At 44.1% G+C, this 27183-nt stretch overlaps 1 protein-coding gene across 2 annotated transcripts in view; it reads left to right on the top strand.

The window, feature by feature from the left end:
* Positions 1–776: 776 nt before the first annotated feature.
* The window catches only part of LOC117375247 (trinucleotide repeat-containing gene 6C protein-like), a 34288-nt gene continuing 7881 nt past the window's right edge, over positions 777–27183 (top strand). For both annotated transcript variants that reach the window (XM_033971537.2, XM_033971529.2), the window contains exons 1-16: positions 777–873; positions 13390–13761; positions 19108–21528; positions 21720–21914; positions 22211–22368; positions 22450–22527; positions 22603–22660; positions 22738–22880; positions 22946–23092; positions 23909–24046; positions 24439–24558; positions 24656–24739; positions 25296–25566; positions 25690–25854; positions 26014–26205; positions 26507–26656. In XM_033971537.2, coding sequence (XP_033827428.1) covers positions 19362–21528; positions 21720–21914; positions 22211–22368; positions 22450–22527; positions 22603–22660; positions 22738–22880; positions 22946–23092; positions 23909–24046; positions 24439–24558; positions 24656–24739; positions 25296–25566; positions 25690–25854; positions 26014–26205; positions 26507–26656 — 4066 coding nt within the window. In that variant the 5' untranslated portion in view covers positions 777–873; positions 13390–13761; positions 19108–19361. The remainder of the gene's footprint in view (positions 874–13389; positions 13762–19107; positions 21529–21719; positions 21915–22210; positions 22369–22449; positions 22528–22602; positions 22661–22737; positions 22881–22945; positions 23093–23908; positions 24047–24438; positions 24559–24655; positions 24740–25295; positions 25567–25689; positions 25855–26013; positions 26206–26506; positions 26657–27183) is intronic.

The following is a 27183-nucleotide window of genomic DNA, read 5'->3' as shown; positions in this document are numbered from 1 at the left end:
ATGAAGACGTTTTGCTATTCAGAAAGTGAAGAAGTGGCTTGGATGACAGATTTAAATGTTTCTTTTACTACTACAAATGTGTGAAGTTAATAATGAAGATGAGATGTTGTTGTAAATACTTCAGCTTCATCTCAGTCAGATACAGTAAAAAAAATAAAAAAAAATAAAAACATTCCCTGGCTTTTCACGATCTGAACAACTAACCCTTAAATAATTGTACAGAATTCGCCAGTTTAATCGAGTTCCAAAATAACCGTTAGCTTTAAACGACACGTACACACTTTGAATTAACTGCGCAGCGTGGCCTTGGACCTTTGAGCGCCGTCTCCAAGTCCACTGCTCTTTATGATGTCTATCTTTCTTTTCAGACCCACAGCGTTTTTACACGTTTCCTGGGGTCTTTCGGCCGTTTTTACACATCTACATGTCTTTGTACGACTGACACGGGTCTTGGGTTCCTCTGGTTTGGGCCCTCTGTGCTCTCTCTGATGTGCCTGTTGTAATTTGAAAGTGATGATAGAAGACATTATTGCTCTTGGCTCAGACTTATAAATGTCTCAAATGTAGTGGGCTGAAAGTTTTATATTCTGTGTGTGTGTTGGGCTGTTGGGAACGTGGTCTGGACGCCGGAATCTTCACAAGGGGAGATTTTAAGACCTTTATGTAATCTACAGGGAGTCTCGTTCACTTTTTATTGAAGTCAGCACTCACACTCTGTCTCTCTGCTTGTCTGTCTCTCTCTCTGTCTGTCTCTTTCTGTCTCTCTCTGCAGCTGAAAGAAGCTAGCAACAGGAGTAAGAGAACCGTTTGATGGAAGAAAAGAAAAGGAAAAAACAAGAAGAAAACATCAAGAAAGACACTACTCAGAAAAAGGTATTTTTCCTCAAACTAAAACTCCAGACTTTCAGAGTTAAGAGGTTGTTTGACGTTTACAAATGAATGTTCAACTTGTAAGGTAGATTTTTAGGGATGCACCGATCCAGCTTCGTCAGTTCCGATACCGATTTCAAAGCTCAAAACGGCTAATTTGGAGCCGAGTTGCACATTTGGAAATTGGACCACGAGTGTCATAGCAAAAAGTCGATCTGGAGAGAGGCTTTTGAAGGTCACGCCTCTTCCCGCCTACACCACTAATTTATCGGGGATTGGGCGCTTAGCAACGCTGTCAATCAAACCTGTTGCTAACGCTAACGGGAGCGACCTCAGGGAAAGAAAGCGTCTGATTTGTCTGTTATTAATGTTCAGATCTTGATTTACAGACACAAAAGTGAAATAAAAACCCCAGGATCATGTAGAGGGTTAATACGAACATTTAAGACCAGAATGACGAGTCTGACAGCATTTATTTCCTTTTAAACAAAAACAAAAAAGGCAAAACTGATCCACATGTTTTATGTAGCTGTTATAAATAAAAGTTCAAACATTATGAGACTTTCTGGGCCCGACTTTGACCAGGAAATACTCTTATTACATCAGTTTGTACGTCCAAACAGGATATTAGCTGAGCATTTTCAATTCTATATTTTTCATCATGGTCCACATTCTGCGGCACATAAACACACGCACATTTACACACAAATACACAACACCGTGCACTTACATGTTCCATTTACATATGTACATGTTACATATGTATGACAGATAAACATGGACTCACTAAGAATCTACATAAACTCATCCAATGGGATCCATCACCAAACGAGCCAAACGCGATACAGATACGGCAGATACTTTTTATTTTTACATACTTTTTAAATTTCCTTCCTTTTCTGTTAACATTTGAGTTTGACGCACTATTTTATGAAAGAATAGAATTTTGTAAGTGGAAGTATAAAACGAAGAGAAAATATATATATATATTCATAAAACAAATTAATAATAATAAAGGAAAAAAAAAGAAAAAAGTATAATATAATGAAATAAGATTAGAAAATGGAGTAAATAAAATAAAATAAATTAAAATTAAATAATACAACATTAAATTGGAAGCCGATATCTGATCCAGCAGATGTTTCAGTATCTGCTCTCATATTAGACTTAGTATCAGATCGGTGCATCCCTCGTAGGTTTTCCCTTATTTTATTTTCTTATTTTCTTGTTATTGTAAAGTATTTTCAGTCCCCCGTCCTCACTAATATTAGGTATTTACTGTAGACATTTCTTGTTCCTCCCCATGCAGGCTGCTGGTCAGAAAGCCAAAGGTGAGTGTGATAATGAAGTGAAGTGCACCCTCTCATTGGCCCATTTCCAGACACTGTACCCCTCATACGCATTAATCAAACCGTGATTAGCGCACGCTGACCCATAAAGCCCATACGTACGCACATTATTTATGCATCGCGGGCCCATATTGTCAGGCGTTCGCAGATGGGCCGCTCGAATCTGCACGGGCTCGTTACAAATGTACGACGAAACAGGAACGCAAACGCCGTAGAGAGTGATGCAATCTGACGCCCACTGCACCCGCGGCTTTGGGGGCGGCGGAGCATGAAGGGGCATTGGCAGCTCCGTGACTCCGCTGTGGTCGGGGGTGGCATGGACCCGGGGGGGAGCGAAAGAGAAGAAGAGAGCGATTGTCCTTGTGTGGCCTTTGTGTTTGTTTAAAGGTCCCGTGTTACGCAGAACTGACTCTTGTGAGATTTTAGCCTTGTTATGACATTATTACATTATCAAAAACATCCCCAGAGTTGTGTTTTGTTTCATTCACACATGTTTTGAGTAACATCTCCAAAGCTCAAAACGCTCTGTTCCACCTTGTGATGTCATCAAGTGGTAGTTTTGCAATTTAACAGCTACATTTCATCTTAAGCTCAGTAGAGTTTGGCGATTCCAGAGCTGAAATGATCCAAATGATTCTATAAATGAAGGCGTGTGAAGTTTAAAAACACAGCGGAGCACTTCCTGTATCACCACATGATGACATCACAAGGTGGAACAGAGTGTTTTTAGTTTAAGAGAAGAACTGTTGTGTGTGTTAAACATGTGTGACTGAAACAAAACACAACTCCAGGTCTGTGTGTGACGAGGAAACGACATTAGAACAGATCAGAAAAGCGTGTAACGTGGCCCTTTAAGGCGCTGGAAGATACCGCTCTAAAAATAGATTTGAATGGATAAAGGCAGTAATCGTGCTGTCCGGCGTCGCGTCCCCTTCATGGAGCGCTCACTGCTGTTTTTGGCGTGTTTTTGTGGTGGGATGAGGTTAGTTCTAAAAACGACAGAAACCAATTTGACAGGTGTCCTATATTTTGTAAACCTGCCGAGTTTTCTACCAGTTAAATTGGACCAATTTTGTATCAGATTATTTTTTCATGACCCAGTTCTTACCCTTTTGTGTTTTTTGTGTTTCTTACTATATTTATGGCAGATGTATTTTTGAAATCGATGTTTACTTCTCATCCATTGTATCACCAACTATATATAACCATTTTGCTGCTGAGTTTGAAGAAAACTAATGAGATTTTTACAAAACTCTGCTGTGTATATTCCTTAATCTATACAATCAAATCATTTAGACAGTAGAGGCTTTTCTTTGTATTGTCTCAGTCTTGCTGTTAAAGGGCCCATATTACATAATTTCCTGGTCTGTTATAATATTGTTTCCTCATCACAAACAGACCTGGAGTTGTGTTTTCTTTCGTTCACACATGTTTTTCACACAAACCCTGCAGATTTAGGCTGAGTTCTTCTCTTGTGATGTCATGTGGTCATACAGGAAGTGCTCCGTCGTACATGTTCACTACAATCATTTGGATAATTTCAACCCTGGAATTGCCAATCTCTACTAAACAAAAGGTTAAAGGAGCTGTTAACTTGAAAACTACCACTTCATGACATCACAAGGTGGAACAGAGCATTTTGAGCTTTGTAGATGTAACAGACTAAAGTGTCACTCAAACAAATCACAGCTCCAGGTCTGTTTTTGAGGAGGTAACAGCGTCAGAACATGTCTAGTTGTGTTTTGTGTAATATAGGACCTTTAACACTCCCCCAGTTGCTCTGTGCTCTCGTCTGTCCCGTTATTAGCCTCAGTGAAACTGTTGGGCCTTGACAAAGGTCACACCCGCTTGCCTTGAACTTTGACCTTTGAATGTAATTACCGGATTCTGTTGATCTATATTTTGTCCTTGTGGCTTTTTACAACTTTAGCACAAGCTTTATCTTACCTATATTGCAGTAGAACTGTTTTTTAAATCTGTACTTTACTTAAGCACATTTTACTGTAGATACTTTTACTTGAGTACATTTGAGAGCAGTATCTGTACTTTCTACTCCACTACATTTTTGAACAGGACTAAAAAGTAAAAGTACTTTTCATATGATTTGAGGAGTTATTTTTACCATTTTTGTGGCAATTTTTTTTTTTGTTGAATTTTCAGCTTTGAGCAAACAAAAAAATACACAAAATTATTAAGAAATTGATTTGTATTCTTCCTGTGACCAAAATCAGTTTCATTTTTAATCAGTATTAATTGCACTTTAACAAATAAATGACATATACTTTTACTTTTTACTCTTAAAGTACATTTTGAAATAGTTTTTTGAATACTTTTGCTTGAGTAGATTTTTTCATGTGATACTTGAGTAACTTTTTATCTCTGTGTGTAGTTTTACTCATCCTCCACTGGCAGACTTATTAAAATAGCCCAAGAAGGAGAGAGTGGTCATTGGAGGTTAATATCAGCTGTGGGTTTCCAGAGAGTTATGAGGGCTCCAGTTACCACGACCACTGCAGGCGAGTCGTTCGTAGTCCGTTTGGCAGCAGCAGCGGTGTAGGAAATGCTGACGGTCGCAAGTGGAACGCAGGGGCCCGTGCTCGGGGGCAGAGCCGAGCCGCAGAAGCGAGTCGGAAAAATGAGGAAGTGGTTTATGAAAATCTAATGTGGAGAAAGTGAAGGGAGGTGAGAAAGTAATGAAGCAGCGGCGCTATAGACCCGTGCCAAGAATGACTGTCGGGAGTCGATGGCAGCGCTAATACAGAAGAGGGCTAATGAAAGGGGCATTTATTTTATAGTTTGTTTAATGGTAGATAGGGGGAGCTAAAGAGGGGGAATGGGAAACTGATTGTGTATGCGTATGTGCCGACCGATATGGAAGGAGTGAGTGCCCGTTTGAGGACTAATCGTTCAGTAAGCCATCAGGACCTCTGCGAGTTTGCTTCTAACCTCCCATCTGCATTATCTCTGCCAGGGAAGCGGCATCAACTGGAATGAGTTGAGTTTTCATGCGTGACACTAAATAATGGAGGTGGGCTTGTGTGTGTGTGTGTGTGTGTGTGACTGTCTATGCAGGAAATCAGTATGCAGGAGTGATTTGTGTCTTTTCATCCATATCGCTGAATACTGCCGTTCTTATACGCTGAGAAATCCGCAGACATACACACACACACGCACGCTGCCAACCCCCCACACGCCGCCTGTTTCCCTCTCCGCAGGCCCGCCCGGTCCCGAGCGTTTCAATTTGTTGGCGGTAATCGATCTCGGCCTTGTGCGTTCATATGTATGAAAATGAGATAAAGCTTCGTCGTGGTGGAATTAACTTCTCTGCCCCCCATTAGGTAGAGCTCTATAGAAGACGGGTTTTCAGGAGCCACGGTCCCGCTGCCCGACCCCCCCCCCCAGTGTAGACACATACACACAGGCATTCAGAGCGGACCTCCCACCCCCAGCCCGGACCCCATTAGCGCCGAGGGGATGCTGTTTATTCTTTCCCACCACATACGGGCTTCATCACCATCTCAGCTGCGGCCTCAATCATAATCTGTTCATTTTCCTGCTATGCACATCAGTGTTAAGAAAACATGTATGGATGCATGTCTCTGTATGTTTACATCTACATTATATTGTGCATCTGCCTCACTGTTGCCTATAGCTGCCACACACACATTAAAAAGATGATTGTTGTAAGAGGGGAGGTTAACGCGACTCTATATTAAACAAAACTGACTCTGACATGTTTTAATGCTGTTACCTCCTCAAAAACAGACCTGGAGTTGTGTTTTGTTCGCTCTGTTCTATTTTGTGATGTCATGAGGTGGTAGTTTTCAAGTTATAACAGCCCCTTTTACCTTTAGTTCAGCAGAGATTGGCCATTTCCAGGAGCTGAAATGATCCAAATGATTCTAGAAATGAAGATGTGTGGAGTTTAAAAATACAGTGGAGCACTTCCTGTATCACCACATGATGACATCACAGTGTGGAGCAGCCTAAATATGCTTGTGTTTGTGTGTTAAACATGTGTGAATGAAACGAAACACAACTCCAGGTCTGTTTGTGATGAGGAAACATAACATAGATCAGAAAACAGAGTAACACGGGCCCTTTAACGTGACAATAACACTCAATACACGGCACTCAGAATCTATAGAAACCAAACAGAAACTGATATTTTAGCCCAATAAAAATGTATAATCTCATTTTTGAAGTTGTCTTTTGGGTTTGCTTATGAGACTTTGGTAATTACTCACATGTCTGGATTGAACTGCGTTTTGCTAATGCTAATATCGTTGTGACAATAACATAGATGTGTGCAAATTATGCTACAGTGCTAAAGTTGTGGCGCCCAGCTGAGGGCGTGGCCAGGTGGAGTCGAGCCAGAGGAGCAGCCACAGGGCGTAGGAGGCGGTCTCTTTTATAGGACGTAGCTAACCTGCTAGCCGCCACATTCCTCTGGCGCCAATTCACTTTACATTAAAAAACTGTGTCCTCTCTCTGTAGCTGCTGCTGTGATTTTGTTATTTTGGTCTTAAAGTGTTTGTATTAACCCGCTTTACATGATCCTGGTTGGAATTCCAAACGCAGACCTCGGCTCTTAATTCGCTCCCGTAACGGCTCCAGCCTCGACGAGCTTCGTTTGACCGGAGCTGAACGCTGTGGGTGACGTCACACTCACTTAGTCCACGTCTTTATACAGTCTATGTCTGGGCCCAAGTGCGTCCGTGTCACCTCAGAACAGACAGAACGTTCGTCATATCACCGCAATGGCACAAGAGGGGCCGTGCCTGCAGTCTTTAAATCCTCCAGGTCGTTTTCTCGTCGTAGCTCTGCAAACTGAAGCCCCTCACGGCACGCTCCACATCTGCACGAGGGCTAGAGCGCATTTTCACAGTGTCACCGCGGAGATAACGCCATTGTATTTTTCAAAGAGACACGAGACGCACATAAACGGGAGCGTGCCGTTCCATTCCGCAATGAATTAATTTGCAATTTCACATGCTATTAATTGTGTCAACACTTTAGAAAGCGAATTTCATGAATCGCAATCTGCCGTAATTAGAGCCTAATTTACTTTAGCGTTGGGGCTGCTTCTCTCTTGTGTTAACCACATTTACAAACACTCAGTGAATTACCAGTGAATAGCCTGTGAATTACTGCGTGTGGATTTATGACATGAGGCGTAATTGTGTTTTCCCTCTACCCCATCCCTCCATCCAGCCCGTGTCAAGTGTGTGAGCGGGTGACAGATGGAGAGAAGGAACATAAGGGATGCATAAACTTGAACAAAGCTTTAGTCTGTGTGTTCTCTGCTTGTATGTAGGTCTGTCAAGATGAGCACTATATATATCGACCGATCGTTCAACACATAACAGATGGAACAATCATTTTGGGGGGTTTATATTTATTCTGGGGACCTTTTCTTTGTATTAGTGGGGAATATTTGGTTATTTTGCTGTACTGCGATGATATTTGAGCTGTGGAAAGTCAAATTATGAACTTGTATGACTCACTATAGACACAGTTTTTGTTCTTTTAGAATACATTTTGGGGGATAATTCATAGAGATAACTCAATATATTCACTTTTTAGCAAATTGGCTATTAGCTTTTTTGTTTTGTCCGAGCTACTGCCTAAAGATTCCACAAAAAGCTTTATTTGAACAGGCTGTGGGTGAGTTTGTAGTCGATCTAAATGACAGAATTTGGGGGAAATAATCTAAATCGGTCCTATCTATCAGCCCAAAATATCGGCAGAGCTTTACGGCCAACGGGTCCTTTGTGTTCTAAACAGTATCGGCATCGTTCATGAAAAATGTTGATCTCTAATTTGCTTAATGTTTTGGTTTAGGCCTGTCATGATAAAACACATTTTGCAGCTCGATAATATTGAAACTACTGCATGCCACTAATTAAGATTTAAGCAATGCAAGATAAACCCAGTGAAGCATTTGCAAATACAGTTTCATTAAAAGACGTGAGCTGCACAAATAAACAGCAGAATGTACCAATAGTCGGCCACAGAAGGGGCTTATTCACCCCTCCACCGCTCAAACCGCATCGTACTACGACAAAAACACCCCAAATCTCCACTTTTTCAAAGACAAGACAGCCTAGTTTGGTTTCAGTTTCCAGGAGCACATCGCACTTCAGAATGTGTTATTGTGGCGTGATCTTATTCTCACACACGGAGGCGTCTGGGCCGGGGAGCTCATTTGCCATCCCCGCGCCCCTCCTCCATCGTCAGCGCTGGTTGGGTTCAAATAAATCAAAACATGAGGTAGATTAATGGGCGGAGCTCCACTCGTATTTATGGTCGAGTCTGGGGTAATTGTGAGGTCTATGGCATTGATCATAAGATTGTAAAGCCTTGACATGTTAAAGATTGCGCATATAGACTACGCTCCGGTACCCAGTTCTCTTTTATAGGCTCTTTCCTCCGAGCTGATTTAGTTTCTCTTTAAATATAAGGTATACCAAAAAACGACAGAGGTGAGTTGATCAAGAACCAGTAAAATCCCTTTTTACTGTCACCGTAACAAAATGTCACCAGGGCAGAACATGTATACATTTTAATTTTGTGATTGTGCATGTAGCTGGGACAGATTTATTTTTGGATTGAGACGGCTGACAAATTGCAAATGGAGAAACATGAGGAAATACTGGTTCTCCCGACATGATAATAGTGCAGATGGTGTGGTACAAAGTGTCACCTCAGTGTTTCTTTGATTAATGCTCGTCGACGTGCTCCCTGTAAAATTAACAATCCTTAAAACACATTGGGCCTTACGTTCAGGTGTTGTTCAGATACCACCTTAAATCAGACATATTGTGCTTGTGTCGCTCTGTACTTATAATCTATGACACTTGTGGGTCATTATGGTTTAATTTGCACATTTAAACTGCAGTATTCATCTAAAACAACTTAATAAAAGAAACAAGTCGAGCTGACGTCGCCGTAAACGTCATCACGACAAAGCGCCATGTAGCTGTTGGCGCCCCCTATGGATCGCAGCTGATTTTTTGTTAATTTGTACCAAAATGATTGTGCGACGCTACTGAATCCTACTTGTATTACCGATTTAAGAAAAAAATATATATAAAAAGTGCGTGTGTCACAGTGGGCGTGTCCTGATGGTGGTTTAAACGGGGACAATTGACAAAATGGTGTCGCGATTAAAGATTACTCAAACATGAATCACTCTAAATACAACTTTGAGGAGGTGAATGAGACGGAAACAACTATTACATGGTTAAAAGCTCCGAGAAGTCCATTTTACGTAATAGGTTTGATTTAAACAAGTTCATACACATCAAGTATGCAAAAATAATATGTGTTTTAAATGAAGTCTTTGTCATATGATCATGTGATTTTAAGGCTTTCAAATGCCTGCCGTTGTACTAGCACGTCGAAATCAAACGCTCTATATCCTCAGGCGATAGGTGGCCCCAGGCAGGACCTTGAATGTAGGTGCGCACTGATCCTGTTAAAAGTCTATACCCACCGTGTTAACCGCCATTAGGGGCTCACAGCGGCACGCGGCGTCTCAGGCTGTCGTAATCCTAATAGACGGAGGACGACGTATCTCTGAGATTAACATGGAGAATCCGGAGTGAAAACGGGAGACTGGCACGGAGCGACGGGGCCGGGGGGCACTAATTAGTCGGTGCGGGCGCAGAGGGAGGTCCGCCATGGGAGAGGTCACGGGAGGCGCAGGGGGTCACGGGAGGCAAACGCGGAGGTGCGGTGGGCAAACTGTCAGTCGCTATAGCAACGGGGGGGGGGGAGGGTGCGGGGTGGCTTTATTTTGTGCGCAAGGCGAGGGAGGGAAGCGCTTTTCCTCGAGAAGGACTGGCAGATGGCAGCACGTAAAGCGGCGGACACTTGACCCTCCCATATGTAGAGGAGTCAAAGGCGCCACGATGGCCTTTGTGACTTAAGACTCCTCTTACACACAACGACACGGCCATTTGCTCTCTCTTTTTTTTCTTTTTTTTTGTCTCTGGTCTTCGATATATATCCCAGAAAGCATTGAGGTTTTCTTGCATTTTTCTCCCCTGCCCATCCTCCCCCTTCTATAAACACTAAGAGCGCATATTAAATTGGAGGCAGACAATAGACTACGGAGGTGTGGGAACTTTCGCTGGCTGGCACTAAACAGGCTCCGGGAACCAATTAGAGATGCGCTACCCCCCATCTCTTGCAGCGCTCGTAGTATTGTGCGTTTCCAACCTCGATCTCCGAGTCCCTTTTGCACTGTATGCGCTCGCCTTCATCTTCGCATGCTCGGGCTTCCATTCTTCAACGATTGCTCTTTCGCTGCTCGTTTTCATTGGGTGTAATTAACCATTTAGTGTGAAGAAGGCTTTAATTAAAAGTTTGGTGCGAGGTTGTAGAGAGCTGGAGGATTTAATAAAATGTTCAGTGAGTTTGTTGAAAATACTCAGTTAATTGGCTTCTCCTTTCAGCCGTCTTTAGACACGGAGAGTCCAGAGTGTGTCCTGTTTTCAATTTTAGCTTTCAAGACGAGACCGCAGTATCTCAAAAAGCTGTTTACATTGTAATGCTGCGTTTGTGCCATTCATAACTCATACTTACAGATGGATTTATTAGCTTTTGAATGCGGTTTAAAGTTTTCTGTTGAACTTGAAAGCGTCGAATGACACTTCAAACCTCATTATTAATCTCAAGCTGAAAAAAAAAGCGTTCAAACATAAAAGGGCCTTTCACACTCGCTCGTCAGTGGCGTTTCTGCCGTTTCATTCCGACACTGCTACATGCACAATCACTGATCTGCCGTTTCAACTTTCAAAAAGGAATATACCCTTAAAAAAAAACATTCACCGCATGACTCCTCAAACGCAGTATCGAAACAGGGCGGGTTGACCGTCATTTAAAAAGTAAGTAGGTTCTGGCCCTGATCAACGTTTAAGATGGAACTAGCTGCAGAAATAAAGAAGTACTTATTAGAGCTGGACTAATACCGCACATTTTTCAGGTATCGGTATTGGCGAGTACTCAAACCAAATCACTGATCCGATACCACTCTGTATTTTGTCAGAATGAGGAACCGTAGATGCAAAAACTGCCGCTGTTGACGTTTGTGGCTAATGCTAATGCTAACGCTCAGAGCAGGTTAAATACAGACTTTGGAGGGTCTGCAAACACTTAAAACACACTAATAATGACAGAAAAGATATTTGTTATATCTTTGACACCTTCAGTTAGACGCTGCACTAACTGTAAAATAACTCATCTCATTTATTTTTATGGATTTTCTTAGCCTTTTAGTAGAGTTATTGTTTGCTCTTGCACTTGTAGCCTTACACTGTCAGACTGGTATCGGTGTTAGGCTCAATTTTTTAAAATGATATCGTTTGTATTGCTCGTATCTGCTTTTACACACACACTCAATCCAGCTAATTCAAGTTACATTAACACGTTGCCTAATCTAGTTCCTTTTCTGGGCTTTATGTGAACGTCGACTCAAACCCTCCAGTCTGTGTTTCAACTTGGCGCTCAGACCGAGATAATGCACTTTTTACATATTGAGTTTTAATTCTAGTTGGAACACATCCCAGGGGCTCAATCTGAAGGATCTATGGCAGGCTTTCAAAACTCATCAGAAGGTGACGGCAGCACAGGAAAGCCTAAACCAATAGTGCAGCTAACACGGGCATTATAAAAGATAGAAGACCGATCGCAATATGAACGGACAGGTGCCAAACGCAGGCCAGGATATGACTGATCTAGAGAGACTATGAGAAAAGAGAACGTCTATACCAAACACATTCAGAGGAAAATCTTGCGAGCAGCGGAACAGCAGAACAGCAGCCCAAAAGGAGGGGGTGGATGGAAGCGCAGGGAGGGGAGGGGGATGGGGGGATGGGGGGAGGGGAAGTATGTCTTCACCATCGTGCCACGTGATTGGTCGATGCAGCATCAGGCGGGGTTTAATCAAAGATGTGCGTCAGCAGCAAAACACCAGAGTGATCCTGGTGGAGAGAGTCCAAAGCTTTTTTTCCTCTTGTTTCTTCTGTGTTTGTTTGGCTATATCTGTTTTTTGGAATGTATGTTTTTGATTTCAGACAAAAGGTATATTTCTGCAAAAAAAATAAAATGCCTGTTGTGTTATATTTCTCCAGTTGAAAGGGTTGGTCACTGAGATATTCTTGTTTTCTGTTTTTAGAGAAGCAGTTCTTGGCAGGAGCAGCGTACAACTGCGTGCTCTGAATTTATAAGTCTGTTTGTGTCACCTCAGTATGTGGCTAATTGCCAACACTGCAGCACTGGAGCATAGTTCACTCCAAACTGCCGAGTCATGAACAAAATCGTTTCTATCCAATACAGCCAACCCTTTTGAGGGAGTCTATTTTTGTACTGTCCTTGTCTGGTCCCCTCGCACTCGTGTCGCAGGTTGGGGTTAGGGGTCAGGTCGGTAAACGTCTTTAGTGAACTTTTCGTATGGTCTTTGTGCCTAACGCTGTATGATGAGGGTCTGTTTTGTTGTCGGCTTTGCAGGTCTTGGGTAACAGATTTGAGCACTTAATTAGATGGCCTCCAGGTCTAAAGGAACCTCTGGGTGAAGGGTCAGAGCGGGGCCCGAGCAGTGTGGTCTGTGCGGAGCTGGTAACATCATTAACAACAGTCTAGATGCACAGGAGTGTCATGTGACCTCACTCCTCTATCCTGACCTGCCCTTCGTCAATGCCGGAGCAGGTTTAGTTTTAGTTTTATCCACTTGTATTTTTACCTCTACCTACTGCCTGAGGTAGACCCTGTGATACTTATTTATTTTTCAGCAAGGTCAAGTTTTGATGATGGTCAGTGTTGGACTGTAATAGCAGCTAACTAGATGATTTGCCTGACCTGGTATTGTATCAGTCTAAAGTTTTTTTTCTTTTATATTGTTGTCTATTGTTCAAGTCATTTTCACAGTTTTCAGTGGGAGCTTCCAGTTGCATTTCCTGACTCCCATACATCCCTGTATCTCTTTATACTGAATTTCACACTTGCTTAAGTCACTGGTTTTTACTTTTATTTGACTCATGCTCATTTTACCAACTTATGCACCAAAATGACCTTACTCTGTGCCTGGAGATGAGCGTAATTTCTGTGAATGTTGTTAACCCAGACTGACCTCTTGCTCCCCGTGTGTGCTTCTGTGTCCCTCCAGTGCCAGAGCCTGCTCCCACTAAAACCAGTCCCGGTTTACCCCGCCATCACCTCCGCCCGGCCAGCCCTGCCACCCTCTCCTCCTCGTCTCCTCCTACCGGCAATGGCAAATCTGCCTTGTCCATTGTCCAGCTCCAGAGTCAGACCTCTTCTTCGCCGCAGTGCCAGTTGTCCTCTGTCAGTGCTCGCTACCCACCCAGAGAGGTGCCCCCGCGCTTTCGCCAACAGGAGCAGAAGCAGCTACTGAAGAGAGGGCAGCCGCTGCCCCCCGGAGCGCTCGGCGTGCTCACGCTCCCATCCTCCTCAGCGTATTCCACTACTGCTACCAGCAGTACCAACTCTGCCACCACCACTGCGGGCAAGAGACTCACAGGTTGGTTTGCAATACAACAAAAATGCCATACTCTGGTGTTTTCCGTTGTCTTGGTTCTATGCATTACACAGATTACACAAAGCGTCCACAGTCAGTTCAGTTATTAGCCTGTAGATTCAGACACACACACAGCAGACCTGCGTTGCCAGCGGTCGCCTTTTAATGAACTCACTCGTGTTCCCAGATCACTGACGCGGAGGCTGCCTGGGGCCCCACATTGTGCACAGTACAATCCCAGTTTATTTGTCTTCACCTTGATTAATTATTAACACAGCAGTGAGGTAGAGTTTTCATCACACTGTAGCAACTACATTTCCTTTCTTTGGCATTTGTCAGCGCCTTCCAAGATTGTGTGAGATATTCTTGTATCAGAGGACAGTGTTCTATTCTAAACAGCTTTTTGTGCCATCTGTTTGATAATGTGCAAAAACACAAAGATGTCACTGTCTCTCCTAATGGTGCCATTTTACAGACACTGGTGCAGTGTGAACGCAGCATGTTAGACTCATCAGAACTGTAAATGAACACCTCTTCTTCATTCCTCACAGTGTAAATCTTCACTTTGAAAACTACAGCCTTTGTTAAAGAAATGATAGTACGTTGTTGCTGTTTTTCTATGGCAGTTTCTCAGATCACGTTCTTGTACTGGGCCAAATGATAAACATGCTCAGGGTGTTATATTTATATTATATTCATTCTAATTGTGCATAATCGTTGTTACTACAGCTCTGAAGGTGTCGTACTGGAGCCTTCAGGGCATTTCTCAGTGAAATCCTCTTCAGGGTCACAGACTGTTTAGCTCCCAGGCTGGAGTGTATTAACCTCTTATGTCCTTATGATGGTCCAGTCTCAGCAGTGGTTGTCCTTTTTGGCCTTTGCTTTGCCCGGTATTTCCCAGAGGCTTCTCAGTACATTATAGCCTGTGGCAAAGCATAAGCTCCTCCCTCTCTCCTTGGCCTGTCCCCAGGGTCTCCTATCTGCAGACGGTTTGTTCCCGTCTGATCGGCTAATAGCCCCAAGCTGGTGACCCTGCATTTACTATTACTTTGACATAAATAATTCAGAACATGGACAGTGTTTAAACCCACTGCCCTAACATACTGGTTGTATCATTGTTAATTTTTTCTCTTTTCCTTTTCCTGCAACTTTCCCATAACTTTAAATGAAACATGAACTCTTTTTAAGGACAACCTCCCACCTCCCTGTTGAGGTTGCTGTGCCCCAGGCAGTTGCCTCTGTCACTACTCGCTCAGTAACTCATTCTTACATTTGTACTTGTGCAAATATAAAGCACATGTCCCATGATGGCGAGGCAGCACAGGAGAAACACTGTGACCTAGTTGTGTCCCCTCTGATCTGGGTCCAAGTGGCTGGCTCCAATTTAACAGACAAAGTTGAAACGTTTAATATGTAAACGCATTCAGTTGTTTATGAGTAAGCCGTAGGTTGTTGTTGGCTTGTTGCTATTTGGAATAATGCTTCTCATGCTGCAGGTTTTTTAACTTTCCCTTATTTGACTGACTGTGGGTCTAAGGCCATGAACGACTGAGACTGGGGTGGACATAATAATAGAGCCACAAATCTAGTTTTGTGGAGCCGAGGTCAACTGGTTCATAGTTTATTTGAATACATTTCCTGACTTGGTTATGAACTATTGGAAACCTTCTAAGGATTTAAGAGGCACCACTCCTACTTTTGCTCTGACACAATTGTCCCTAATGCAGACACTCCTCTGCTTCAGCCCCCGTCCCTCCAGCTGACGGAGGCCATTAGAAAGTCTGCAGCAGCAGGCGTCCAGACTGACTCCCAGAGCAGGTGCTGTGGTGGGGGTCCCTTAAGAGTGTGGGAACTTCAGCCCAACAGCTGCTTGCCAGTCACCCAGACGGATTCAGCCAGACAGCAGCTACATAACCCCCTTTTTTTTCATGCTTTTGATAAACACGTGAATTATGTCTTGACAAATATCTTAGTTTTTATAAAGCGCGACAGTAGCTCAGTCGGTTGCATGTTTGTCCACTGATCAGAAGGTTGCCGGTTTGGATCCCGCTCCCACAGATGAATTCTGGCATTGTGTCCTTGGGCGAAACTCTGGTTTATGAATGTGTGTATGAATGTGCGTGTGAATGGGTGAGTGTTGGATTAGCGATATATAAAAACGGGACAATTTATCTTTTTTTTTTTTCATTCTAGCTCTACCTGTGTAATTTAATGTGCTAGAAATGAAACAACATTAAAAAAACATGGAGTATATTTTCAGTTTTCAATGGAATCTGTGCCATTGTGACATTGTAAGAGTCAAAATCATCACTAAACGTTTACCTTGAACTTGAATATCGTTGAATATTGTTTTTACCCTCACACTGAAGGATTTTTTCAGTCTTATTATCCATAACGTTCTTGAAAACCATCACCACAACTGCTTGAACATATGAGCAGTTAATATTCTTCTAGATTCTCTTGTAATAAAAGTGAATGTTGCCCTGGGCAGGAATTACAGCGTTTAGCCATCTTTTCTGTAGGTAAAATCTTTCACGCTTTAAGATGTAGAACTAACGACCACTTAAGGCACGGACATTTGTATGTTTGAAAATCACCATATAATGACTTCTCTGTGGCCTTAATGAAGCAGGAGAGGTGAGGACGGCCCCATGTGCTCCTCACCGAGAGCTGAGAGGGGCCCCCAGTGGCTTCATTAATCCAGGCTTTTTCAGAGAAACCAGGGGACACGCCACACTCCAGTCTCCCTCCTCTATCCCTGTGTGCGCCCAGGTAAACAGTCACGGACAACGAGCTTTTAAACCCTCTCGTGGCTGATCTACCTTCTTTTTTTTTTTTCCTCCTTTGAAGAAAAACAAGTGCACGCTGCTTTTGATCCAAATAAGCGTAATGGTCCCTTCCAAAATCAACAGCGAGGCTATAATTTGGAGCGTGCATATAAATAAAAATGGCTCGGGGGGGGTATACACGGAGCTCATAGATTGGCTTTCTTTTTTTGATGACATGACTCTCCTTGTGTGTCACTTGTCATTGTAAATGCCAGCCCAACCCCCTCAGACTGCCCCTCCTCCCTCCGCCCTCCCTCCCGAATGCCCTCTCCCTCTCTCTGCCTTTCATCTGATTCAAAGGGGAGGGGAGCCATTTCATTCTTGGCAACTTGCCCACTCCTGTGATGGCAGCTACTCTAATAATTAGGAGCTCATGCCCATCCTCAGTTGTCCTTTAGCACAGGCACCTTTATGCAGTAAGGGATGCTTCAAGTTAGTGTTCTTTATTTTAACTATTGCTTTGAAACCTTTGCCCTCTGCTTATATGGCGGTAGGTGCGCTTAAGCAAACTACCGAGGTGACAGCGGCTCAGTTGGTAGAGCGTTTGTCCACCGATCTGAAGGTTGGCAGGTCGAATCCCGCGCTCGACGTAAACATCATTGGTTTAAGGGGTCGGTGTCTGTGTGCACTGGTGTATGAATGTGTGCGTGAATGGGTGACTTGTTCCTTGATGTAAAATGTGTTGAGTGCCTTGTAATGTAAAAAAAAAATGTAAAAAAAAAGTAAAACTAAACATGTAGAGGTTGTTTTTGTTGTTTTTTACCAGCGTCTTATAAAAAACAATTGGCATGACACCATATATACTTTCTGAGAGCTTTTGTGGTTCCATTTACTCTGAGCAGCCTATTACAAAGAGAAGTAGACTGTGTATTGGTGCGTGTGCCATCAGCCTGACGACCCTGTGTGATAAGGCCGCCTGGGGACCGGAGATAAGTGTGTTGTGGCAAAAATTGCACCGAGAGAGACTCTTTCTGTGGCATGCTAAGTAGTATCTTAAAGCTACATATCCACTCCTCTCTGTATGTGTCCTTAAAAACAAATCTGGCTTCATGTTTATTTCGTTCCGTCTATTCATCACCTACTGCACACACGTAATCATTTTCAGATGTTTCTAGATGAGTTACTCAACCAGCCAAATGTTTTAGCAAACATTTGAGATAAAATTGTGCTTCTACTGTATTTGTTTTTAGAGCTTAGTTGATCTGCAAAGTGAAAAAAACAAAACAAAAAGGCAGTAAAAATTGGTATTGTTTTTCAATCCCATTACAGGAGAGCGGCCGAGCGGGTTGGATGTTTGCATGCTGGATCGATGGCCTCCCCTCTCTCGCCCACTCGCATTAATAAGATCATTGATTAGCTGCCTCCGCCTGATTGATTACACCTCTACAGTATATATCGCCTATTATTAGATCACACTCAGAAGGGCTTTGTGTTTAATAAAATGCCTGGCTGGCTGCTCATGTTCTTTAAGAGATCTGTTTTTAGGTTTAAATCCATCTTCATTCGAGCATTTGGTTGCAAAGATTAGACGGCCCATCACCCATTAGTGACCATAAGAAAAAGAGCACAGATGGTAGATTAAAATGACTATGTATGTGTTTTAAAGGGGTCATATTACACTATTTTCTGATCACAAACAGGCCTGGAGTTGTGTTTTGTTTCATTCGTACATGTTTAACTCATAAATCCTGCATATTTAGGAGTGTGACCTGTTTATCTTGGCCCAATGCGTCTGAAGGTTTCTAAAACTAGAATAGAAAATAGCATCTTTGCATAGATTTCATTATATATGCCAGTGTTGGTGGATGACACTGTCGATGGGACTGGAGTTTGAAGTATTACACATTCACAGGCTCAGGTACAAGTGTATACTGTATGTAGGTATGGAACGTCCAACTAACACAAGCAGAACGGGGTTTGTTATGTATTTTATTACGCTGTTCGTTGGAAGGAGTAGGGTCAGCAGAGCGTAGGGAGTGATGGATGAGGAGTCGTCCTGGTTTCATTCCAATAAATGAGCGGCGTTCCACTTGGGCTTCCCTTCACAGCCTGAGCCAGTGAAGCCACGATGGAGACGGATGGGCCTTTCACCACCGGGGGTTAGAGGAGAGCAAGAGGGAGAGAGCCAGGAATTTAAGTGTGAGGGAAATGGTGGGGCTGTAAATGGGCTGTAAGAGAAGGGAGGCAAACACAAAGTTGGTAAATTAGTAATAAGGGTTGTGTGAAAACGTGGCTAAAAAGTAATACTGACTGTAACACAGACTGGAGGAGATGTGGATGTGATATGGCTCATGCTCGGCCGTGTGCTGTGATTATGAGCTGGATTATGAGATGCACCACGTGTGACCGTCTCATCCTGCCAAATCCCATAATCATTATTAACCAACCAAGAAGATCAAAATGTTCATAAAATTGAACAGAAACTGTTCTGTAGTGTAACCAGTTGCCACCCACCCCTTCTATTCAATAGCTTATATTTTATCTATTTATAGTTGTCATCAAATGTATTCTTTTCCTACAGATACCCCACCGAGCGGCGTGGGGACCCAGCATGAGACGTCTCATTGGGGAGCTTCTTCACATGTTGACAGCTCCTTCAGTGCCAACACCTGGGACAAAGTGATTATCGACGCGAGTGACACAGTCTCTTGGCCTTCAATCAGAGGCAGTAGTGACCCTAGTCACCCTTCTGCAGCAGAATGCCCCTTGGGCTCAGCTAGTTCTGACCACGACACCAGTGCCGGCTCTACCACAGAGTGCAGTAGTTTCCTGAGTATGGCCACAGGTGCCGCAGGCCAGCAGGCCCACTACCCCTCTCTGAAATCAAACAATAACATGATGACCGGACCTGGGTCTGCCAGCACCTTAAGCGGGAGCAGAGGATGGGGCTCAGAGGGAAAACCGGATGCTATGAATGGTGGTCGAATGGGAGCGCCCAATAACTGGGGCTCCTCCAATTTTAATTTAAACCTCAATCCTAACGCCAACCCCTCAGCCTGGCCTGTTCTGGGTCATGAGGGCAGCGGCACTAACGGCCCCAGCGGGCTGTCTAACTCTTCATCTCTTACACCAGGTATCAAGAGCAATGCAAATATCGGGGGACCTGATGTAAATGGTGGAGGGTGGGCTGGCATGATGAGTGCTAAAGAAATGGATCAGCAGCACCCTACAACCAACACCTGCTTGTCTTTTAATATGGAACCTGCAAACCTTAATTCTGACGGACCAAACCATACTAAGCAACAACAGCAATCTCAGGAGCCAATGAGCCCTATCCACGGGATGACCGGGTGGGGAGGCCAGTCTCCCACAGAATCATCTCAGCTCAATGGGGACACAACAGGCAGCTCAGTATGGGGAAGTGGGGACACTAAGGCAGCTGACTCCCCCAAAGACTCTGGCTGGGACTCCAGCTCATCCGGAGCCCTCTCTGCCTGGGGCCGTCAAGGCAGTGGGACAGGGAGTAACGGAGGCAGTGGATGGGGGGACTGGGGAAAGTCCTCTGGAGGAGATGCACCCAAAGCCTGGGACTCCATTGATGCTGGAAGTTCAGGCTCAGGCCAAGAGCAGCCGCTGAGCTCATGGGGCCAGCAGCCGGGCACGGCTCCAGCCAGTGAGGGCAGTGGAGACAGTAGTGAGGGGCGATCTCGCTGCAGAGATAGGTCCTACAGCATGGAAATTGCTCCTGTACTTCCAAGGCAAGATCTGGACCCTCGGGTTTTGAGTAATACTGGCTGGGGACAGACCCCCATTCGACAGCACACTGTGTGGGAGATGGAAGAGGCCAGCTCCGATGATTCAAAAAGCTGCAGCAGTTCAGAAACCTTAGGCAGCTCTGGCTCTAATCATGCAAACTCTCCCACATGTGGCGGAAATGTAATCACCAACATGGGGCCTGGTCCGAGGCCAGGGTCCGGAGGAAAGAACGACAGTGATGTGTCAGTATCTTCAAACTGGGGAGGTCCTCAGCCAATGCAGAGTGGATCAGAGTGGACTGATCCTCCCCAGTCCAAAGCCCAAAATGGCACCACCAGTGGATGGGGAGAACCTATGCCGGCCAGTGGTCCTAAAAGTGGAGGCTCTACCTCTTGGGGGTCTGAGGACAAGTCACCCAGTTGGGATGACGGTATGACAAAAAGTCAGCCTACTACTTGGACTGAGGGTTCCTCAGGCGGCCATGGATGGGGAAATGGTAACGGGAGCTTGAATGGCTCCAGCACAGGGGAATGGGGAGAGCCAGAGGGCAAGAACAATGGGAACTCCAGTAGCATGTGGGAGGGAGAGGGTGGCAATGGGGGAGGTTCTGGGTGGAAGGAGAGTCCTCGAGCAGGAAATCGAGGTGGTAGCTGGGGCAAACAAGCTCCAGCAGTGAATAATAGTTGGGGCGATACGTCACGTACCAATGGCCCAGTTCAGGGAGGCTGGGGCTCCTCCAAACCTCAGGAGAGCAGCAGTAGCAGCACAGGCAGTGGAGGAGGTGGTAGCATTGGTTCCTGGGGTGGTCCCAGTTCTGTGAAGCAGAACAACTCTAACTGGGGTAATGCCAATAAAGTGGATCAGGGCATGGAGCCAACTGGCTGGGAAGAGCCTTCTCCTCCCTCCATTCGAAGGAAGATGGAGATTGATGATGGAACATCCACGTGGGGTGATCCAAACACGTACAACAAGTCTGTCAACATGTGGGATCGCAACAATCCCACTGGTAACTCCGGAAACAGTGGACCACCGCCCAATAAGAATGGTGGAATAATTTTACCCAATAACAACAACAACAACCACCCTGTGGGGAACAGCAGCCACCACCACAGTCACCACATGCACCATCACCCTCATCACGGCCCGCCCCCAACTCACCTCCAGCACCATGGAAACAACGGCTCGCCCAACAACGGGGCCTCTCATCCAGGAGCGGGCCCCCAAAGACCACCTATCTCCAACCCAGGTAATGTTTTGAATTTTTTAAGTATATCAGTATTTGGTTAATTTAGGCTTTATATTTCACCAGCGTTTTGCCCTTTTGTATTGTTGTTCAGTGCAGCACTGATGCAAACGGCCCATATGAAGCATAACAACACAAATATGAACCTTATTTGATTAATGCATTTTGTCCTTTTTGTTTTGTGTTTGCCTCAGGATGGGGAGAGATTCCTAATGTTCAGCCCAAGTCAGAGCCTGCCTGGGGGGAGCCGGCAGCTCCCACTTCTGCCGTGGACAATGGCACCTCTGCTTGGGGGAAGCCACCAGGAGGAGTCGGAGGGTGGGGAGATGGTGGACATGAGTCCTATGGCAGGGCCAACGGGCCCCCTGGTTCTGCCCCCTGCAAATCAGGTAATGCTTAAATGGACATATCTTCATACTTTATGATGCTTATAATAGAGGGGTGAGAAATACTCACTTTACTCACGTCAAATGACAAATGTGAGAAGAGAAGAATTTAAAATGTATGGAAACAGATTTTCAGAAAAAGCTCCACTTTATCGAATAGCAACAGTGACACCAAGTGGTGAGAAAAGGAACTAAACTAAGGTGTTACTAACAAGTTCTAACCTTTGATAGAATGAATTCTGACAATGTTTATGACTAATTAATAACTTTTAGTATTGTTTTGTTTTTTTTTCTCTCAGGCCCTAAACCTATGCAAGATGGCTGGGGAAATGGAGGAGAGGAGATGAATATGTCAACCAGCCAATGGGACACAGAGGATGGGGACATGTGGAACAGTCCTACATCCCAGGAGAGCAATTCTTCTTGCAACTCTTGGGGCAAAAAGGGTCCAAACAAGGTCAGAAGAACATCTCTGTTTGATACTAGAGGAAAAATACTCACAGAATTATAAATTAAACCTTTATTGCAATTATTTTAGGGCAAGATGGCTAACAAGCCAGATGAAGCTTGGATCATGAATCGTCTGATCAAACAGCTGACTGACATGGGCTTTCCGGTACAGAAACTGAACATGTTTACACAGAGTATTGTTTGATTAGAAAATAAACTCATGTGTATGTTGTAATTCCAGAGAGATCCTGCTGAAGAGGCATTAAAAAGCAACAACATGAACCTTGACCAGGCGATGAGTACGTCTCTGCTGTGTTTGTTTTTTTACCTTTTTAATTTGCTATGGAACCCCGGATAATGTTTCCTTCTTTCGCAGGTGCCCTTTTGGAGAAAAAGACCGACCTGGATAAGAGAGGCATGGGCCTGTCCGATTACAGTAACGGCATGAACAAACCCCTGCTGTGCCGTCCCTCTATACTCTCCAAAGACCCCTCCGATCGCACTACCTTTCTCGACAAGGTGACTGTACTAAATTAAAACAGACAGATGGGTGCAAACAGTTTCTAACCTGTTTACCTTTGTAGGATGGTGTTCTGTCCGATGATTCTCCTTCATCACCATTTCTGCCTTCCCCTGGCCTGAAGCTCCCTCTGGCCAACAGTAGCCTTCCAGGGCAGGGTCTGGGACAGGGCGGCCCGGGGCTGGCAATGCAAAACTTGAACAACAGACAGGTACGAGGAGGATAACACTGCTCATACGTTTGTCATTGGAAGGACAATGATTTTTACATTGGAAAGTAAGAACATCTATATAAATCTGCCACCTGCCTCCTACAAGCAGGTTAAGGTCTTTTTTTGATTATTTGTTTCACTCTGGCTCAAGTACCCTCTGAAAATACTTTGGTACAATATATTATATGAAGTATCAACCCCAGATGCACCTACAGCCAAGGAAATGGATATACAGGCACAAGTTTGGAACCTCTTATTCAATGTTTTTTTTCTTTATTTTTACTCATTTCTACATTTTATATACATACACAAGTCATCAAATATATGAAACAATATATATGCAATTATGTTTTTTTTATTTTCTATTCAAATCCTCAAAGTATCCACTCTTAGCTTTGTTAAAAAATATTTAGTAGAGTTATTTAACTTTTTTCTTTGCTACATAACTCTGTATATCTTACTTCATATTATGTCTCTCGTACGTGTCTAAAATGTAGAAAGTAGTAAAAAGTTTGCCAAAACGTTTGAACATACCATTGCATTCAAAGGGTGAATACTCTGAGGATTTGAATATAAATTATTAAAAAAATGTACTAGGTAATTCCATATATCTTACTTCATATGTTTGATGTCTCCTGTAAGTTTATAAAATGTAGAAAATAGAAAAAATAAAGAAAAAAGAGTCCAGACCTGCCCCGTACCAAAGCGGTGCTACAAATTGAAGTACACTTAGGACTTTTAGTCAAGTTTCATTTCAGTTCAATATATTTATCACTATAGAAATGAGTCGTGTTGAGCGTTTGTTAAACATTTCAGATACCGAGTGGAATGTTTGGCAGCAGTGGAGCAGCACAAACCCGGGCCATGCAGCAGCAGCCTCCACAGCCAACAGTGCCACCGCTCAGCTCCTCCCAGAGTCTACGTGCTCAAGTGCCTCAGTTTCTCTCCCCTCAGGTACGCACGCCTCACACACACACACGCCTCAGACACACACACGCCTCAGACGCACACACAGACACACCCCTACGCACGCCTCAGACACACACAGGCACACACATCAGACACACACATACAGACACACACCCCTACAGACACACCCCTACACACACACACATACAGACACACACATACACACACACACATACGACACAAAAGAAAAGCTCCACCATTAGGGGCTTGGATCATTGAGAAAAGTCGCCTGGAGTCAGAATCATATACTTACTCATACACTTTGTTTGTATTTACACGGTCGTCGTTCTTTACATTACCTCGCCAGAAGGACTGGGACATTTGACTCACATTTTGCTGAAACTTTTCTTCGTGTTGCCGACTCATTTTCCCTCTAGGTCCAAGCACAGCTCTTGCAGTTTGCAGCAAAAAACATTGGTCTGAATCCTGCACTTTTAACCTCACCAATAAATCCTCAACAAATGACTCTGCTATACCAACTTCAGCAACTCCAAATGGTGAGCAAATGTGTTTATGCAGAGAGTAACGTATGAAATCAGCTGAGTTATTCACCTGATTTTATCTGACCCTGTGAAATGTGTTCTCTCGTATCAGGCATACCAGCGTTTACAAATCCAGCAGCAGATGATGCAGGCACAACGCAATGTTTCTGGCCCCATTAGACAACAAGAGCAGCAAGTGAGTGTGCACCAGCAACTGTTTGTGATTTTGTGAGAGTCAACGATGCCTGTCCCGTACAGGGGGCGGCACTGCGTACACTAGTGTGTGTGTGTATGTGTATGTGTGTATGTGTCTGTCTGTATGTGTCTGTCTGTCTGTGTGTATGTGTGTATGTGTCTGTCTGTCTGTTTGTATGTGTGTCTGTGTGTATGTGTCTGTCTGTCTGTTTGTATGTGTCTGTGTGTATGTGTGTATGTATGTGTCTGTGTGTTAGTGTGTGAGTGGGAGAGTGGTTTGAGTGACTTAAAGGTTGAAGCACTATATAGATGTGACCATTCACGGTAATAACATATTTCCATCATCAGTTAAACTCACTCACGGCTCGTGCAGTGAAAACGTTAGACCGGTGCTTTTATGTGACCGTGTTAACAACAGAACTGGCATCTAAAACTGTGCTGTTTTCATCCGATCATTTAGGAGTACCTTTAAAACAGTTTCAGTTTGTCTTTTTGTCATTAATATGTTTTTCTAAGAATCTGCTGAATAACAGACTCTGTTTCTTCTTCTGTTGCAGGTTGCACGTACAATCACCAACATGCAGCAGCAGATCCAGCAGCACCAGCGTCAGCTGTACCAGGCGCTGCTGATGAAGCAGCAGCAACTTCCTTCTCACTCCTCCAACTCTTCCTCCTCTGCCGGCCTGCACCCCCCAGGTCCTCCTGGAGGCCCCAGCAAATCATCCCTGGACCCTTTCTCTGGCTCCCACCAGGCCCCCGGCCTCGCCGACACACTGCACACCAAAGAGCCTCCGTCTTCTCCCAACGCCTACAACTCCTATCCTCTCAGTAAGTGGGGGAGCGTGGGAGTCACTGTTTTAGTTCTTCTGAATGACTTAAACGTTGTACCTCACTTTCGATACATCCTTTAAACTTCTCTTTTTCCCTTTGTTTCTTACCGTTTCTGTGCAGCTGGACTGAATCCGAACATGAATGTAAACTGCATGGAGGTGGGGGGCCTGTCCCTGAAGGAGCCCCCTCAGCCTCAGTCCCGTTTGTCCCAGTGGACACACTCCAATGCCATGGATAACTTATCCAGCAATGCCACTAACATGGACAGCAACCTCAATAAACATGGTGAGATCATGAGACATGTTGAAGTGGGAGTGTGGATTAGTATATTTTTAAGAGAAAGGACACAAGTATTGCAGAGCCAACATGAGTAAAGAACAAAATGAAAGTACTAAATGTAGAACCAGTTTTTCTTATTAATCTTATTTTGATATTTTGTTGAAGGTGCCATAACTGCTGCCTCTAGTCTGGGCCCTCCTGGGAAGGCCCCTCAGCTGGAGGACTCCTACAGCCCTTATAACCTAATGTCCTCGTCTGAGGCTTCCTCCAGCCCCCTGGTCACTCCGGACAGCTGGGGCCAAGGCAAGAGCCCCAATGAAAAGATTTCTAATGGCAACAACATTAACTGGCCTCCAGGTGAGAACATGGCTCTTAAAGTTCAGTTCTGACTGCGTTGGTCTTACTCACATGTGTGAACTACTTTCTTTAAATTGGACATCAACTCAAATCATCAAATAGTGTTTGTTTTGTTCATTACATGTTTCATCTTTGTGTTAGCTGCTTGTCTTTGTTTGTTGCTGTCGCTGTGTTGGCTTCTCCTAAAGTCACAGCCTCAGTGGCTTCGCTCCACTTGTCTCACAGATGACTGTTTTTTATCCTCTTGTTTAGTCACATTTTATTCAGTTTTTATTGTATAACGTGTGTTTTTATTTTCCAGAGTTCTGCCCTGGCGTGCCATGGAAGGGCCTTCAGAACATTGACCCTGAGAATGACCCCAACATGACCCCCGGCAGCGTCTCAACTGGTCCCACCATCAACACTAACATTCACGACGTCAATCGATACCTTTTACGGGACAGGAATGGGGGTACGAATACAAAACAGTCCGGCATGTTGCATGTAACCAAATCAGTCTGTTTATGAAATCATAATTTTTTCTCTTTACGGTGCCCCATTACTGTCACTACATAGTCACATCCCCAGCTTCTCCACTTGAGAATGGCTCCTCCAGCTCTGACTGGCCTGTCAGTAGCTTTAACTCTTTCAGTCTGTCGCCCCCTGGTGGAGACAGCGCAGGTACACCACTAAAGTGCCCTGTTGTTGTGTAGACCTGCAGAGTTCCCCACACAGAAGTCTTGATATGATATTATCACAGACTTGTGTTTCTCTTAAACCTTAACTTTAACCCGACGTTTTCCTGGAGCGGTGTCCTCACCTACAGTAGTTTCACTTTGACCACACCCTCTGTAGTTCATGACCCAGTTTGTTTCCTGTGTGAGACTGTGCACCTGTCACTTTGCTTTTATCCACCGTACAAAACCCTCCTTTGTTTTGTTCAGATTTAAACACACCTACAGTATAGATGTGTTTTTGTTGGTTTGACCTTCATGACCT

The sequence above is a fragment of the Periophthalmus magnuspinnatus genome, chromosome 1 (assembly GCF_009829125.3).
Source record: "Periophthalmus magnuspinnatus isolate fPerMag1 chromosome 1, fPerMag1.2.pri, whole genome shotgun sequence".
Lineage (NCBI taxonomy): Eukaryota > Metazoa > Chordata > Actinopteri > Gobiiformes > Gobiidae > Periophthalmus > Periophthalmus magnuspinnatus.
This window is presented reverse-complemented; position numbering and strand designations above follow the sequence as displayed.